Source organism: Corythoichthys intestinalis, chromosome 1 (genome assembly GCF_030265065.1).
Source record: "Corythoichthys intestinalis isolate RoL2023-P3 chromosome 1, ASM3026506v1, whole genome shotgun sequence".
In the NCBI taxonomy this organism is placed as follows: Eukaryota; Metazoa; Chordata; class Actinopteri; order Syngnathiformes; family Syngnathidae; genus Corythoichthys; species Corythoichthys intestinalis.
The window spans coordinates 57,033,584-57,049,902 of NC_080395.1; the positions used below are offsets into that span (position 1 = coordinate 57,033,584).

General features: G+C 39.7%; 1 protein-coding gene across 4 annotated transcripts in view; it reads right to left on the reverse strand.

Moving 5' to 3' along the window:
• LOC130916094 (C-Jun-amino-terminal kinase-interacting protein 1-like) overlaps positions 1–16,319 on the reverse strand; it is a 59,945-nt gene that overhangs the window by 33,193 nt on the left and 10,433 nt on the right. For all 4 annotated transcript variants that reach the window (XM_057836517.1, XM_057836531.1, XM_057836524.1 and 1 more), the window contains 2 exons: positions 12,386–12,497; positions 4,537–4,791 (listed from right to left, as the gene is read on the reverse strand). In XM_057836517.1, coding sequence (XP_057692500.1) covers positions 4,537–4,791; positions 12,386–12,497 — 367 coding nt within the window. The remainder of the gene's footprint in view (positions 1–4,536; positions 4,792–12,385; positions 12,498–16,319) is intronic.

Sequence of the window (16,319 nt, forward strand, 5' to 3'; positions counted from 1 at the left end):
TTCTTCAGTATTTGATGTTTTGTGTCAATCTGCAATTTTCCCATGGTGGCACGCCAAAAATGACATATAAAAAATAAATAGCTTTGCATGATGGTGAGGCAGGGACTTGGCATAGTTTACATCATATCAAAGCTTGAGCTCTGTTGTTGTAATATAATCCTGGGCACAAGATACGGACTTCATCTTTACGATAAATTTAATTAAAAAGATTAAACACTGTGCACTCTGCGCACATATTTTCCACTCATTTACATGTAAAGTCTCCAAAACAGTGGTAAGAGGAGTTAATGAGATGCTAAATTTAGTCCCAACTCATATGTAACAGTACAAAGTCTCAAAAGAATACTAAAAAAAGGGGAGGAAAAAAGCAGCAGAGAAAGACGCATCAGCCACAGCTTCAGAAGTTGCAAATATAAAATTACAAATTCAAGAACAGTTCCGACAAGGATGACTGTGGATACTGCCCAAATACCAGCCTGATTAGAAATAGCTTAAACTTGTACTTTTATTAGAACAGAGAGAGTTGGACTCTGCCAAGGCTGTCCTATGTCACCGGTTCTGTTCATCCCCTTTATGGACAGAATAACTAGGTGCAGCTGAGGCACTGAGGGGGTCCGGTTTGGTGGCCCCAATATTGCATCGCAGCTCATTGTATCTGATGTGGTGTTGTTGGCTTCATCGGGCCATGACCTTCAGCCCTCAATGGAGCGGTTCGCAGCCAAGTGTGAAGCGGTTGGGATGAGAATCAGCACCTCTAAATCCGAGACTATGTCCTCTGTCGGGAAAAGGTGGATTGCCCTCCCTGGGTCAGGGATGAGGTTCTTCCCCAAGTGGAGGAGTTCAAGTACCTGGGGGTCTTGTTCATGAGTGATGGAAAAACAGAATGTGAGATCGACAGGCGGAATGGTCCTGCATCTGCAGTGATGCATCGGTCCATCGTGGTGAAGAGGGAGCTGAGCTGAAAGGCGAAGCTCTCTATTTACCAGTTGATTTACATTCCTACCCTCACCTATGGTCACGAGCTGTGGGTCATGACCAAAAGAACAAGGTCCCGGATACAAGCGGCCAAAATGAGTTTTCCCCCTAGGGTGTCCAGGAGATAAGGTGAGAAGCCCGGTCATCTGGGAGGGGCTCGGAGTAGAGCCGCTGCTCCTCCACATCGAAAGGAGCAGGATGAGGTGACTTGGCCATCTGATTAGGATGCCTCCGTGGCGCCTCCCTGGTGAGGTGTTCCGGGCACGTCCCACGGGGAGGAGGCCTCGGGGCCGACCCAGGACACGCAGGGGAGACTGTCTCGCGGCTGGCCTGGGAACACCTTGGGATCCCCCAAGAAGACCTGGCTAAAGTGGCTGGTAAGAGGGAAGTCTGGGCTTCCCTTCTGAAGCTGCTGCCTCCGTGACCCGACCTCGGATAAGCGGGAGAAAATGGATGGATGGATGGATGGATGGATGGATGGATGGATGGATGGATGGATGGATGGATGGATGGATGGATGGATGGATGGATGGATGGATGGATGGATGGATGGATGGATGGGTGGATGGGTGGATGGATGGTATGTACTTCTAACACTTTATTGAGTACCTGATCAAGATATATTCCTGGAGAGTGAAAAAAAGATCTAAAATGCATTTTTAACAATATAAAGTGTTTATATATCCATCAGGAGGTCAAGAAATGGCAAATGAAAGCCAACCGAATTGGCTTCTGCTATAATATTTACAATCATACACTAAAGGGGGTATGAAGATTTAAAAAAAAGGGATATATCACTAAAATGTGATGAGTGATGAGTAAGTATAGACCCTACTCACCAACGTCACAGAATGACGCCATATTGTCTGTCTCTGTTTAGCCCTATTCTCAATGGTTTCAATTAGTCGTTCAGTTTATAGGGCAATTGATGGAAGCCCCGGTGCTTTCAGACGCTGTAAACTCATTGGATGCGTTGCATAAAAGGCGTTATGTGGAAAAGGTTCAGTCTATCCATTTGCCAGATCCATATTTGATGCCTAAATCGATATTTTTCGACCCACTGTCTTCGCCCTCTCTGCCTGACATCTGCTACCCTGATATCTACAACTATCTTGTCCACACAAAATCAGCCTATTCTCACGAAAGTTTGAAAAACTTTAAGAGCAGCACTCTAAGCAACATTACCACGTGTGACCCTTTACTTCCAATTTTCTAAAATGGCGACAATCAATTAAAAAAAAGTTGACTGCGATGGCCGACACTTCAAGGATAGGTGGATATTGGACTATTTCTTCAATAAAACACGCAACAACTGTGTCTGCCTCATTTGCAAAGAGACAGTCGCTGTTTTTAAAGAGTTCGATGTGACGCGATAATATTACCGAACAAGACACGCTGACATGTACAACATTACAGGGAAGATTCGCAGCGAGAAATTATAGCAACTAGAAGCTAGTTTAATTTCACAGCAGCAGTATTTCGCAAGAGCCCGAGTGTTGAAAGAGAACGCCACAAAGGCGAGATTGTTGAAATTATGAATTAATGAAAAAAAAAAAAAAAGTACATGTGACACACAGAAGGGCTTGCTAAAATTTGTTTAAATATATTGCTCTATGTCAGGGGTGTCCAAACTTTTTGCAAAGGGGGCCAGATTTGGTGTGGTAAAAATTTGGAGGGCCGACCTTGGCTGACGTCCTTTATGTCGAACAATATATTTAAGCTAATTTTAGCAATCCATTTTGTGTGTCACATTTGCTTTATTATTTTTTTAATTAATAATTTCAACAATCTCGCATCTAACTTTCGACTCTCGGGCTCTTGCGAAATACTGCTGCTGTGAAATTAAACTAGCTTCAAGTTGCTTCAATTTCTCGCTACAGATCTTCCCTGTAATCTTGTCGTACATGTCAGCGTATCTTGTTTGGTAATATCGCCTCACATTGAACTCTTTAAAACAGCAACTGTCTTTTTGCAAATGAGGCAGACAGTTGTTGCGTATTTTAATGAGGAAACAGTCCAATTTCCACCTATCGTTGACGCGTCGGCTGTCGCAGTCAACATTCTTTTTTTTTTGTTGATTGTCGCCATTTTAGAAAATTGTGAGTAAAGGCCACACGGGGTAATGTTTTTTAGAGTGCTGCTGCCTTTTTGTGGGTAAATGAGGAGCAGCATTTAATGTGTAAGATACTTCATATGCTGGTAGCAGTACTGCTGACCAATTTATTAAGTCTGCGTGTGGGCCAGACGTTATTGATTTTATGACAGATGCTGGGGGCCGGATGAAATTTGTTCACGGGCCGCATTTGGCCCCCGGGCCGGACTTTGGACATGTCTGCTCTATGTGAATCAGCCAAAGTAGCCCCCTGCATTTTTACCACACCAAATCTGGCCCCCTTTGCAAAAGGTTTGGACACACCTGTTTAACTGATGATCCGTAGACGAGGCCAGCTTCTTTCACTTGGTACCAGCTAAATATTATTCAAAATGTAATGATGATGGAATGAATAAGCATCTTGAATTTGAAACTGTATGTTGTCGGCGATTAGCCCCGCAATGATCTTAATTGTGGTTGTCAGCCCAAAACCCTCTAAATATATATTAAATGCATCTTACCAGATATAAAATGACTACTACATAATCTGTGGTAATCGTTTGGAGCCCAGTTTTTTCGTCGAATTGCAGCAGTCCATCTCGCTCTCCTCTCCGGGTCTCTCGGAATATGGTAGAACTTCAAGTCTCTCCGTCTATCTTCTCTGTTACTGCAACCAACCGCCACACACGCCTTCACCATTATGATTATTAATGTTAACGAGCAGAAAAACACGCCATAATAGGAGGAATTTACGAAGCGGTAATGCGTTAACATGACGAGTAGACGGACAACATGGCGCGGAGGCGTGGTTGTGACATCATGTGAGTAGGGTCTATACATTAACCAGATGCCAGAAACATTACTTGAATGGACATCCACAAAAAGACCCCACTCTAAATACTGACAACACTGTACTAAAAATAGGTAACAAAGTCATTTAACAAAACCTCACACCATCACTAAAACTTGCCTCTGTACACATCCATCACCATCTACAAACGACTTAATTCAAGTTTGTTCTCCTTGTCTTTGCGGATGCCTATTCCATGGATAAATGCAATGGCAGTGGACAGGCTGTCACTTCATACTTATACTCACATGCTTACATAAGCTATTGTTTACTTGTGAGGTTCACCCTGAACAACATCATATATTGTATTCACAGTGAGCACATAACAAGGCCACAGCTGGTTTTTACATTTACCGGTACATACAACAATTGAAATGATACAAGCCCCAATGGTGGAAAAGGCTTGACAATAGATATTGTTGTCCAGCTGAGAGAACAGATCCTCTCAGAGCAAATGCAAATACAGGCAGAGTATCTGACCTCCTTTGTCCAATACGTTTTACTCCAAAGGATACATCTGTACTCCTAGAAAAAAAATCTCTCACAAAACCATAATGAATTTCTTACTCAACTGTGTTTACAGTATACGATAAAGTATGCCAATAAGAAAATACTTTACCTGCGTGCGGGGCACAATTGGAAATAGGTTAAGGGTTGTCGGCCTCTTGGGTCTGTAGGTATCCATGGTAACAGGTAACGGAGGGTCCTTGGAAACTGTTGGAGGTGCAATGGAAGTCTTAGAGGACTCTATATCACTGCAGAAACCGTCAGCACCATCAATGAGATCCAAATGCAGCATCTCTGCCTGGAGCTGTCCAACAGCACCGAGCTCTGCCCTCCCCGCCCTGCTATTGGTCCCTCGTCTCATGTGGCCCTGCAGTTATTGGAAGACAAATGCTGTCATTTGTACCAGAGAAAAGAAAACTCACAGAGTGGGTAAAGGAAAGAGGGAGTGTACATAAATGAAATGAGGAGACTGAACTGGCCAATTAGAAAATGCACTGGCTTGGGCTAGCAGCACTCTCACTGGCAACACTGAGCTGCTTAGCAAAGACATCTGAGGATATTCTCTGGTGAGGGATTGGACCCCCTTGGTCTACTGCACTACACAATGTTTATCTGAACAGCTTTGCTCTATTTTCTTCAACAAACACAGATGGCACATGCTGACAGTCTGACTTGACCTAAAAATCCCGGCTGAATAACCAGTTAGCAACATTATTAAGACATTAGCTTTTAAGCAGTAATGGGTGTATCAGTCACTCAATGTTACAGTAAAGTACAGCATTTAGAAGAACAGTTTTATTTTTCAGTAATGACAATTTATAGTAATAAATGTAAAGTTGGGCAGAAAAGAGACTAATTTAACACAGAGCACAGTTTGATTCAGCAGGTGTAATGCTGAATTTAATTTAGACCCAAGTAAAATGAAAGTTAACCAACGATATTTGAAGTATATTACAGTGTTTCAAACCTCAGATTGGGAACAGGATCATCTTCCACATCAAAGTTATTTTAAATCATTACCTATCACTAGTTTGTGGTTCTATGTCAGGACTGACAGATTCTCTCTGTGATTGTGCACGCTGACTGACAGATGGTGAATCTCCTCAAGGACCCTTACACGGTGACGCCACAAGTGGGTGCAAATGTCCCATACACACACCAATGAGTAACAGAGCATGCCCTCAGGGAAAAAAAAAATTATGTTCAAAATCATCACAATTTTCTTTGGAGAAAGTGGCATAGCAAACCCAACAGCAATGCCACCTAGAACCAATTTATATTCGCAAGTGACGGTAAACAACACTGTCACTAGGTGGCAACAAAATCTGATGACCACTCTTTCGCTTTAATTTTTGATTTGAAAAAAAAAAAAAAAAAAAAAAAGGCGTGAGCCGGTGTTTTCCGAAATTCTCGGGTTCGCGGTGAATCAGTAACAGGCACACTTTTGCAAAATAGACAATGTTTATTGATTGGAAAATGCAGAATAAATGAGATTTATTGATCACAATCCCACAAAAGCAAGCAAACAAGTATCAAAAACAAGCATAACAAGGGTAACGATGACGCTAGATTTGAGTTTGTCAATCCCAGAATCCCTGCGTTCCCGTTACCATTGTTTTTTATACTTGTTGCTTGCTCTTGTGGGATTGTAATCAATAAATCTAATTTATTCTGCATTTTCTAATCAATAAACATTGTCTATTTTGCAAAAGTGTGCCTGTTACTGATTCACCGCGAACCTGGAAATTTCAGAAAACAGCCGGATTTTAATATTTACCAGTAATTGCTTGCGTTTCCATGACCCATTATTTTGTTACAATAGCTAGCATTTCAAAAGCTATGTACCATATGTAGTATTTTAACTTGCCATTCATCGCAACAAGTCGGCCTACACTATAATAATCAATCTGTCATATATATCAAGCGCAAAATGTTTGAAACACTATCTTAATCTGTTTCATGGATTACATCTGATATGAAAAATATGCTTTTGACATGGTCAAAACCAGTGTGTATGTTTTCTCATGCTATATATTTGCTTACATTTATTATAACCGCAACAAACTCACAGAATTTCAGAAGCAACATTTTAAAAATACAGTATATTTCGTTATGATTTGCAATTCAACATAACGCAACAAATGTGATCAACTTTCCATAGCAGATTATGTAATGATGTTTCATCATACAACATACTATTTATTAAAGATGAAAACCCGATTCGATTTGATTTTCGTCTGTAAAAGCAGAAGATACAAATATGTCCGAAGTAATCCAGAGATTCGATGTCAAGCTGCATTTCTGCAGTAAAATATTAATTGAAATTAAAGTGAGTTGCCTTTGAAGATAAAGCGTATATATTCATAAGTTTAAAGTGTATTTTTACATGTGATACGAATGGTCTAACTACCAACATCATATATATGGTGTCATCTTAAGTAGTATGTTCTATACGCACCAGGGTTTTTTCTAATATAATACCTATGAGAACTTCAATATTGCTTCTCGTGTCATAGTACATTCAGCAACTACAGTAGTTTGAATTCTTAAAAGGCTCCCTTTGACTACAAAGCAAAGATCAATATCTACTAATGCAACCTTCTGCTCATCCTCTTGTGGTTTATGGCCTCAGTTTATAGCTGGCCCCTTTAAAAGAGCGCTGCTCTGTTGCTAGGAGACAAGTGACGACATGGAGATGGATGAGGAGTACACACTACTGGCGCCCTGACGACGCTGCAATACTGTGATGTTCATCTTTCAGCCAATCAAAGAAGCTAAAGCAGGGGAACACTCCCAATCAGCCTAGATTGCAACCTGATGACTCAAAACTGTCTTAAAAAGATTTTTATTAGCATATTTATTGCGGTAATATCTTGCTGATGTTTCCAGAACAAAGATTAAATCAGCACATCTTTCATAAGTAACAATATTCTACCTATTCTATCGATTACACCATCAAATAATAGTATGATTTTGTACACAAAGCACTTTTCTGTTTGCCTTTGCCTTGATGAGACCGGGTCCTTTCTGTCTACGAGCAGATAGCATGATGTGAGCAGTTTCCATGGAGGTAGTGCAAACCACCACTTGGTTTATTTTCAGCTCAAAGACGTGTGAGTGGGGAGTAAAACTAGGTTGCCATGGAAATAGCTCTGATATCTGTTTTGCTGAAGCATCTCTTTACACGCCCTCCCTCACATGGAGGCTGCTGTTTCATTCCTATTAATCTCCTTGACGCTTCCATCCAGCCTTTGTTTTGTTCGTGATTTGATTTTACTAGTTACATTCTGAGACCATTAAGAACAGGAAGCGTTCACTTACTTGGCCTGGTCAGGCTTAAATTTATAGTTTGGGTGAGCAGATTCAACGTGCAAATTGTGTATAATATATATATCTTCCAATATCTTTCTGTTTTACCGTAAATAATCTTTTTATATAATCTGTTGCCCACTATAAGGGCATAGAGTTTCCAGTTAATATGCTGTGCGTTTTCAATACCAAACTAATTGGCTATTTCATCTGCAACAAGGGTTAGGTGACTGCTGATCAAAGCATGGATTCCTAAACATGAATTCTTTCTCACATTCCCTAATACACGTTGTAGCTTATATCTCTGAAGACCCGCATCGTCATATCACACTCTCGTCTGTCCTTCTACCAGGGAGGCTTCTCTTTTATCTGTTTTGACAGTCTGCAAGCTTAATTAATAAGAAACTATTTAAATAGAAAAAATATCCTACTTCATAAGTAATGCAAAGAAATGTGACAGCATAGTGTAAAGAGACCCCCACCCCACCCCACACACACACATTATTGAATGAATGCACACGTGGGTACATGAAAACACATGAACAAACGTATACAGTACATACATACATAAACAGTATGCATAGTCTCTTACTGACACAGACAAGATGAGTCCTGAACTGGGAAGGTGAGCTCAGTGATGAGGTCACCATCGTGGGTTAGTGTGAATATAGTGTATAAAAGATCTGAGCTCAGGGACACAACCCCTTCCACTCCCCTGAAACTGTATCAACCCATTTATGCATTATTAAGCAGGGCTGGGCTTTCTTCACTCATAACTGAAATAAGACTAGAAGGTGCAGAACATGTGTCTTCCCTGATGATAGATTCAGTGGTCCTTACTTCTGTTATTGTTACAATTAAAATTCTGAAAATTGACAAATCCAAGCAACTAAAAAAACACCAGATCACCCCTGATTCTCAATCACACGATTGTATTAGGAAAATGTTATCTGAAAAGCAATGTACTCTGGAACACCCTGTTCATCCAGATCATATCTAAAGCTTTCTTCCATCTACAATTGAAACAATTTGGTCATGTACTTTTTCGAGAAAATTGATGTAGGTAAATAGATTTGTCGCATAAAAAATATTGGATCAAAAAGTCCTCATTGTTTATGTTTGGGATAGGCTTTCTCATATATGATAGCATGACAAAGCACAGAGACCCAAAAATATCAAACTCTAATCTGTTTGGACAAATGTCTCAGGGGAAGAAAATATTTCGACCCATCCGTTGCCTGGGTTACAAATAAAGAGATGAACAGTATTGTTGACTAGGGAGATGACATAAAAGGATTCTGAGAGAACAGAGTCGAAGAGATCTGACAGAATAATACATTCACCTCTCACTTTTTCTCATACCTCTCTGGGTTTGTAGTTTTTAGCTCAAACAAGATATAATTAAAAAAAAAAAAAAAAAAAAAAAAAATATATATATATATATATATATATATATATATATATATATATATATATATATATATATATATATATATATATATATATATATATTCATCATCTATTTTCCATTCCAGTATTTTGAACAACACAGAGTGCTTCAAAGTATCACAGTAGCTAATACTTGCTCCAAGCTAAGGAAATAAACATAAACCTCTAAATGTCAATGATTAAATTGGGCATGATGCAGTGCGTAGTTCATAGCACACTTGTACAAGATGTCACTTATACATTCGGCATTTGGCGCCTAATTGGTAGTGCAAGGAAGTTATTTGTAAGTTAAAAGTAAGTGAGACATGGCAAACAGATCAATTTCTCCTATTGAGATGGGCACTGTATTGTATTGTTAAAAACACAGTTGTTTTAAATTTAAGGAACACAATGAAATGGGACTTAATCCATTAAAACACCATCAAGGCCATGTAACTTAAAGCTTATTGTCACTCGATGAAGTAAATTAAGTCTGCCATGAGGGATTCTGTTTTAGCCCTGTAAAAACTGGCACTGGCATTCATGCTATAATATGATAATTATCAACTATCAATGTTTCATATTTAATGTCTTTATGATCACACTAAGCTGTTAAAACACAAACCCACTCGTTGTTTTCATACCGTCTTCAGGTGCACATTCCCCAACCCTCCGACTCATTGTTCCAATCACATTCAGATATTTGCTAATTCAGTCCTCATCCAGTATCAGAGCCTTGCAGAGTCAGAACTTGTTAAACAATCACACCAATGTTCATAATACAATGGCAGAGGTGCTACTATAAATGTTATGTAATCATGATGAAATAGTTTGAAAAATAAACAGGAGGAGGGAATACTTTGCAACAATGGGTTGTAGCAAACCTGCAATTGTGTGCAGTATGTGGATTTTACATGATCATGATGTCGGAGAAAGGTGATTGGTTGAGTGAGTTGCTAGGTAGGGCCAGTGGAAGGGGGTAAGACAATTGTAACAGCATCAAATATCTACGGGAGAAAGGCTGATGGGTGAGAGAAATGCAAATTGGATTTTTTTCTTTAGCAAGAATAATTATTTATTTTAGCAATGAATAGGTCAATACAGACCACCCCTTGTCTCCAGAGATGCTACAGTATGTTTATCTGTCATTTCACTTTTACAGGAAGTTGTTGGTGGAATTTGCAGAGAATTAAAAGCTGCTCATCAGTCAGCACGTAGCTGAAGCTTGTAGCTGACAGGAATGCACCTACTATGGGCCAGTGCTGCATGACCCACTGCTTGTCAACGGTGCCATGTTACCGATCAATATTGGCCGGCTATGCTTTGTGCAGTATTACACAAAGCCAAAATAACAGAAAAAAACAAAACAAACACACAAGAGATGATGGACTTGATCGCAAAGTGCATTAGGAAGTTGCAGTTCTGTTGAATGACCAGTGAAGGAGCTCAGCCTGTATTTAGCAGGAGGGGCGGGGCAGAAAGCAGAGGGCTAGGTGACGTCACCTGGCACCCTGTGTACTGTATTTTTTTAATTCAGCAATATATTGCTCTCAGCCTTTGCACATATAGCATTTATCATCAAACATATTTCATGGATTTAGAAACAAATCATCAAAATGACTGAAAAGAGAAATTTGCCCAAATGTTATTTTTCATTCCAATATTCCTCATCTTTATCATCTTGTGTAACATACAGAATATTTTAATCGTAAGAAAAACTGCTTTCAACACTATAAGATGGGAGAACAACAATGTCAGGTCATAGACTTCATAATGATTAACGGGTCAGATTCCACCTTCACTGCGCAACGCCATCCTACAGTCCGCCTTAGTTATTCGCAGTCGGTCGCAGAGTCAACACATGCAGTCATCCAATGACTGATTCAGGATTGAAAAAGTACGAAAGCTGTACTGCATACAAACAGGAAGGATTGTCTCGGGAGGGATTTGTTTGAGGATTCAAGCCAATGATTATATTTTTCGTACCATGCATGCATTTTGAAACGTGAAAAAAAATCAATGGGAGAAATTAACTGCTACGGACTAGCATCATTCTTCAACATATTTACACAAAGTAAATGCAAATTGCCCAGTTGTTTTGCTTTTAACCAAGAGCCGAGACTGTTTTACGTCCATGTCTATAAAGAATTCAGGGATTTAGGCATTTATTCACGAGAATTTTCAACAGAAAAAGCTCTTTGTTTACATATGGCGGCTGCTAATTTCCTTACAGACTAGCCTCACAGTTTGCAATATTTACGTAAAATAAATGGTACCTACACGTTTTTTTTTTTTTTTTTTAACAAAGAATCGAGTGTCCATATCTTATAAAGAATTCAGGGATGTACGCATTTATTCACAAAAATTTTCAACGGAAAAAGCCATTGTGGCAGCCCCATTATCACAACAAAGAGCTAAGAGACTAGTATCATTCTTCGGCATAGTTACGTACAATAAATGCTAACTGCATGTTTTTTTTTTTTGCTTCTAAACAAAAATCGAGACTGTTTTACCTCCATACCTATAAAGAGTTCAGGGATTTAAGCATTTATTTACAAGAATTTTCACCGTAAAAGGTCTGTTTACGTAAGGCGGCCACTAGCTACATCTACTATGAGACTAGCATTGTATTTCGACATATTTACAGAAAATAAATGCGAACTGCACTTTTTTTTTTTTTTTTTTTTTAAATTTTAAACAAAAATCAAGTCCGTTTTACGTCCATATCTAAAAAGATTTCAGGGATTTAAGCATTTATTCAAAAGAATTTTCAACAAAAAAAGCTCTTTGTCTGTGATTCCACTCGGTCAGCTTTGACAGCCTGACCAAAAATGCAAGCCCTCTATTTATCGGCCCTGCATCCCGTGTCCTGTCAATACATTATAAAGTCTTTAGTCAGGTGTTAAACTCCACATTCTTTTCTTGGCTTTCCGCTTTTGTCTTTCACACAGCCTCATACTACATTTGAAAGCAAACGAATGTTTTGGTCATGCATTTATATCCTACAGAAAAGCTACAAATTGAAAATGCTGGATTGGATGTCGTAGCGGAAGCATGAAAGTGATTTTAGTCATGCCCAGCTTTGTCTCTAAAATTTACAGTATAAACTTCATTGAAATGGAATACAGCATCCCTAGAGGAAAATACACTGGACTACAAAATGTACAGCTAATAAATATTTACAGAAAAAAAACAACATTTAATTCCTGATCCTCTGGTCTTACCTTTATATCTGGGCCATTGCAGTTGAGGCTCATCCCCCGCTCATCTGTGATCTCTGTGATCTCTGACAGGTCATCATCTTCAAACTCACCCAAGCTAATGTCGTGGGTCAACCTGTTCAAAGGGAAAGATTTAAGACAAAGTGAAATACAATAGATCAGAGAACATATACAGTACTACCCAAAAAATTTGAATATCAAATAAAAGTTTTATTATGGCAACTTAACATGAAACATGAAAGCAACCAATTTGATTTAGCCATAACACTCAAATTGACACGCTGTATCTCAAGCAGTTCCTTGTTGTAACTTTCCTGATTAAGATTTTCAGTGCATTAAAACCACAAACTTACAAAAAATGTGAAAAGCTTCAGTTTTGCACACAGTCTGCACATGAGTATGTAATTCAAAACACCAGCAGAAGAATGTTGTATCAAGCTCATGTGCAGGTCGGTCTTCCTCCACCAATCTTCCTAGATTTTATCCAAGGTCAAGTCACGAGGGAAGTAGTGTCAGCAGGGAAACCCAGACTTCCCTCTCCCCAGCAACTTTATCTGGCTCCTTTAGGAGGACCCGAGTCATTCCCAGGCCAGCCATAGTCTCCACAATGTGTCCTGGGTCAACTTCAGGGCCTCCTCCTTGTGGTATATTCCAGGAAAACCTCATCTGGGAGGCGCCCAGGAGACCTCCTGATCAAATACCTGAGCTACCTCATCTGGCTTCTCTCAGTGGGGAAGAGCAGCGGCTCTACTCCGAGCCCCTCCCAGATGACCAAGTAACCCACCCTATCATCTCGTTTGTATCCAGGATCTTGTTCTTTGGTCATGACCCACAGCTCATTATCATAGTTGAGGGTAGGAACATAGATCAACCAGTAGATAGACAGATTTGCCTTTCGGCTGATCTCCTTCTTTACCCTGAAGGACCCACAAGGGGGCCTGGTGCTGGTTGTCAACTGAACCAGGGACCTCCTGATCAAATACCTGAGCTACATCATCTGGCTTCTATCAATGGGGAGGAGCAGCGGCTCTACTCTGAGCCCCTCCAGGATGATCAAATATCCCACCCTATCATCTCGTTTAAGCTGCTTGTATCCAGGATCTTGTTCTTTGGTAATGACCCAGAGCTCATTACCATAGTTGAGGGTAGGAACATAGATCAACCGGTAAATAGACAGATTTGCCTTTTGGCTGATTTCCTTCTTTACCATGAAGGACCAACAAGGGGGTCTGGTGATGGTTGTCAACTGAACTGCTTCACACACCGCTGCGAACCACTCCAGTGAGAGATCGTGGCTGTGATGAAGGCAACAGAATCACATCATCTGCAAAAACAGTGATGCAAAACTGAGGCCACCAAACCGGACCCATCAGCTGTGCCTGGATATTCTGTCCATGAAAGTTATCAACAGAATTAGTGACAAATGGCAGCCTTGGCCAAGTCCAACCCTCACTGAAAATAAATCCAACTCAAAGTTGGCAATGCGGACCAAATTCTGTACAATATCGGTCGCATAGAGACGGAACCGCTCGTATCAGGGGTTAACAGATGCAGTGGTATCTCTACATATGAAGTTAATTCGTTCCAGGACCTTATTTGTAAGTTGAAATGGTCATATGTCGAGCAGGATTTGCCCATTATAATACATTATAATTCCAATAATCCATTCCACAGCCCAAAAACCTACACTAAATCCTTAATAAATACTGTTGTTACTATTGTAAATAGCAATTACAAAGAGCAAAACAAAACAAAAAAAACATGAACAAAAATCATATTAATAATATAATAATAATCATAACAATAATAATAATAATACCTGTAATAATGTAACAAATCGTGTTCTAATGTGGCAGACTTTTTTTGCCGTACCTGAACGCACCGCTGGGCTGACGTGCCGGTGAGCAAGAGTTTACTTTCTGTTTTGATGCTGGTGTCCGCTGCTGTTGCACAAGTTGATGGAATAAATGATTGGAAACCTGACGAAGCTGGTGATTTATTTGATGTTACCACTGTAAGAATTGTTACCTTAACTTATAAAGACTGGCGAACGGATGAGGACCGCTGGCCGACATCGATATTCTACAGCCCTATTGTTGACCCAGTTCATGGATGCAAACACAATGCTTATTATTTGCTATTATTCAAATCTTCATTTGAATGGTAAGCATCACCTTTTTTTTCTCCACCTGCACTAACCTTTTTGGATCCAGTGTTGATTTCTATCACTTGAAAATCAGCCGTGCATCTGTCTTCCGGCAAAACAAAGAAACTACAGCACTGTCAAAAACCGTCGTATTTCGAGCATGTCGTCGGATGTAGAAACAAATGGCGAGTCAAATTTTACATCGGATGTCGAAAAGATCTTGTGTCGAAGCAATCATATGTCGAGGTACCACTGTGCTTCCAGAGCACTCCCCTCAACATGACTACCTAAAGTCTACACTACAGGTCGAACTACAAGCCCACAAAACACAGGTAGGTCTATTTAGGGTCTTCAGAAGAGGAGTGTTCGTTTGGAGGGCAAATCTCAGATTCAGGAAGAATTTTACCAGCTCACCAGGGAGGTGTCCGGAAGGCATCTTACACAGATGCCCGAGCCACCTCATCTGGCTCCTCTCAATGCGGAGGAACATTTGATTTGAGCGCCTTGAAAGGTGGAAAAGCGCGATATAAGTATAACACCATAACCATAACCATAAGGGTTCGGAGTAAAGGCCTTTTTTCATATGCTACCTAAATCTAGATCAGGGTAAAGCTCTCGCCAAGCAAAGAAGTGTTGTAAACCAGGTTTTGTAATTTCATGGACAGGCATGAGAAGTATTTTTGCAATCTGTTAGAGAGAGGTAAAAACAGCTGCAATTCAGGCACCAATAGCTAGGCTTCTTTACAGCTTGTGCTCTACCTGGGCAGGTAGACTGTTCTACGGCTAGGCAAGCCCCAACAGGAGGAAGATCAGATCATGAAGAAGAAACTATATGTTTGTATATGTGGCGTAAATAAATGTTTAACGGCATAGGGAAGACGTTAACAGTGAGAGAGCGGTGTGCAGTCGAGTTGAACACAGCCACAAGGTACAATGTGTGTGATTAGAACTTTCCTTCCTGTGCCCCCATGACCAAACATAAGTACATATTCCTTTCTTTATAGAAAGTTTTTGGTGTTTGCTTTGGAATATGCATTCGTGGCTCGTTGTAATGTTACGTGTATGCGTAGAACCGCCAAGTTCCAATCTCTGATGTGGTGCAAAATCTGACAGAACACCGGCCCAGTACCAACATTAAAGTGGGTTTTATGAACAGGTCACTACGGACACAGATTTGAAATTGAATATGAAGATTAATCCGACACAGTTTTGGTATTAAAGTGGATAAAATAATTGCTGTCTGTGGTTCTACTGTATATTGATTCTGACAATAATAGAAAATGATAAAAAAATTTATAGTGTAGGTCTTTTACTCTCTTTTAGCAAATGTTGATTAGATCCTGATAATGCATGCCCATGTTACTATTCAATGTCTTTTCAGATTAGGTTCTTTATCATAATTATATATGGAACAAAATGGTATAGGCCTAAAAACATTGAATTTTTCCTTTCTTTTAAACATCTAAATGGAGTAACTAACAACGTTTAACTTTACCAGCCCCCTTTAAAAAAAAAATAAAAAAGATTATGATATTTGTAAGTGAACTGCCAAGATCCAGAACTACTATTATGCATTTTAAAGAGAAAAGTCTCTCTAGGGTGGACTTTAATATTTAATTAGCTGTTCAGTAATTTTGGACCTATTTCTACAATGTCCACTTATTCTCCCATGACAGCACTATTAATTAATACTTCATTTAAATCTGGTCGAGGTCATTGTCTTAGAGAGTACATGCCAGTGTATATTCATGATTATCCATGGTAATACAGTATACAGTATTTGTCTAAAAA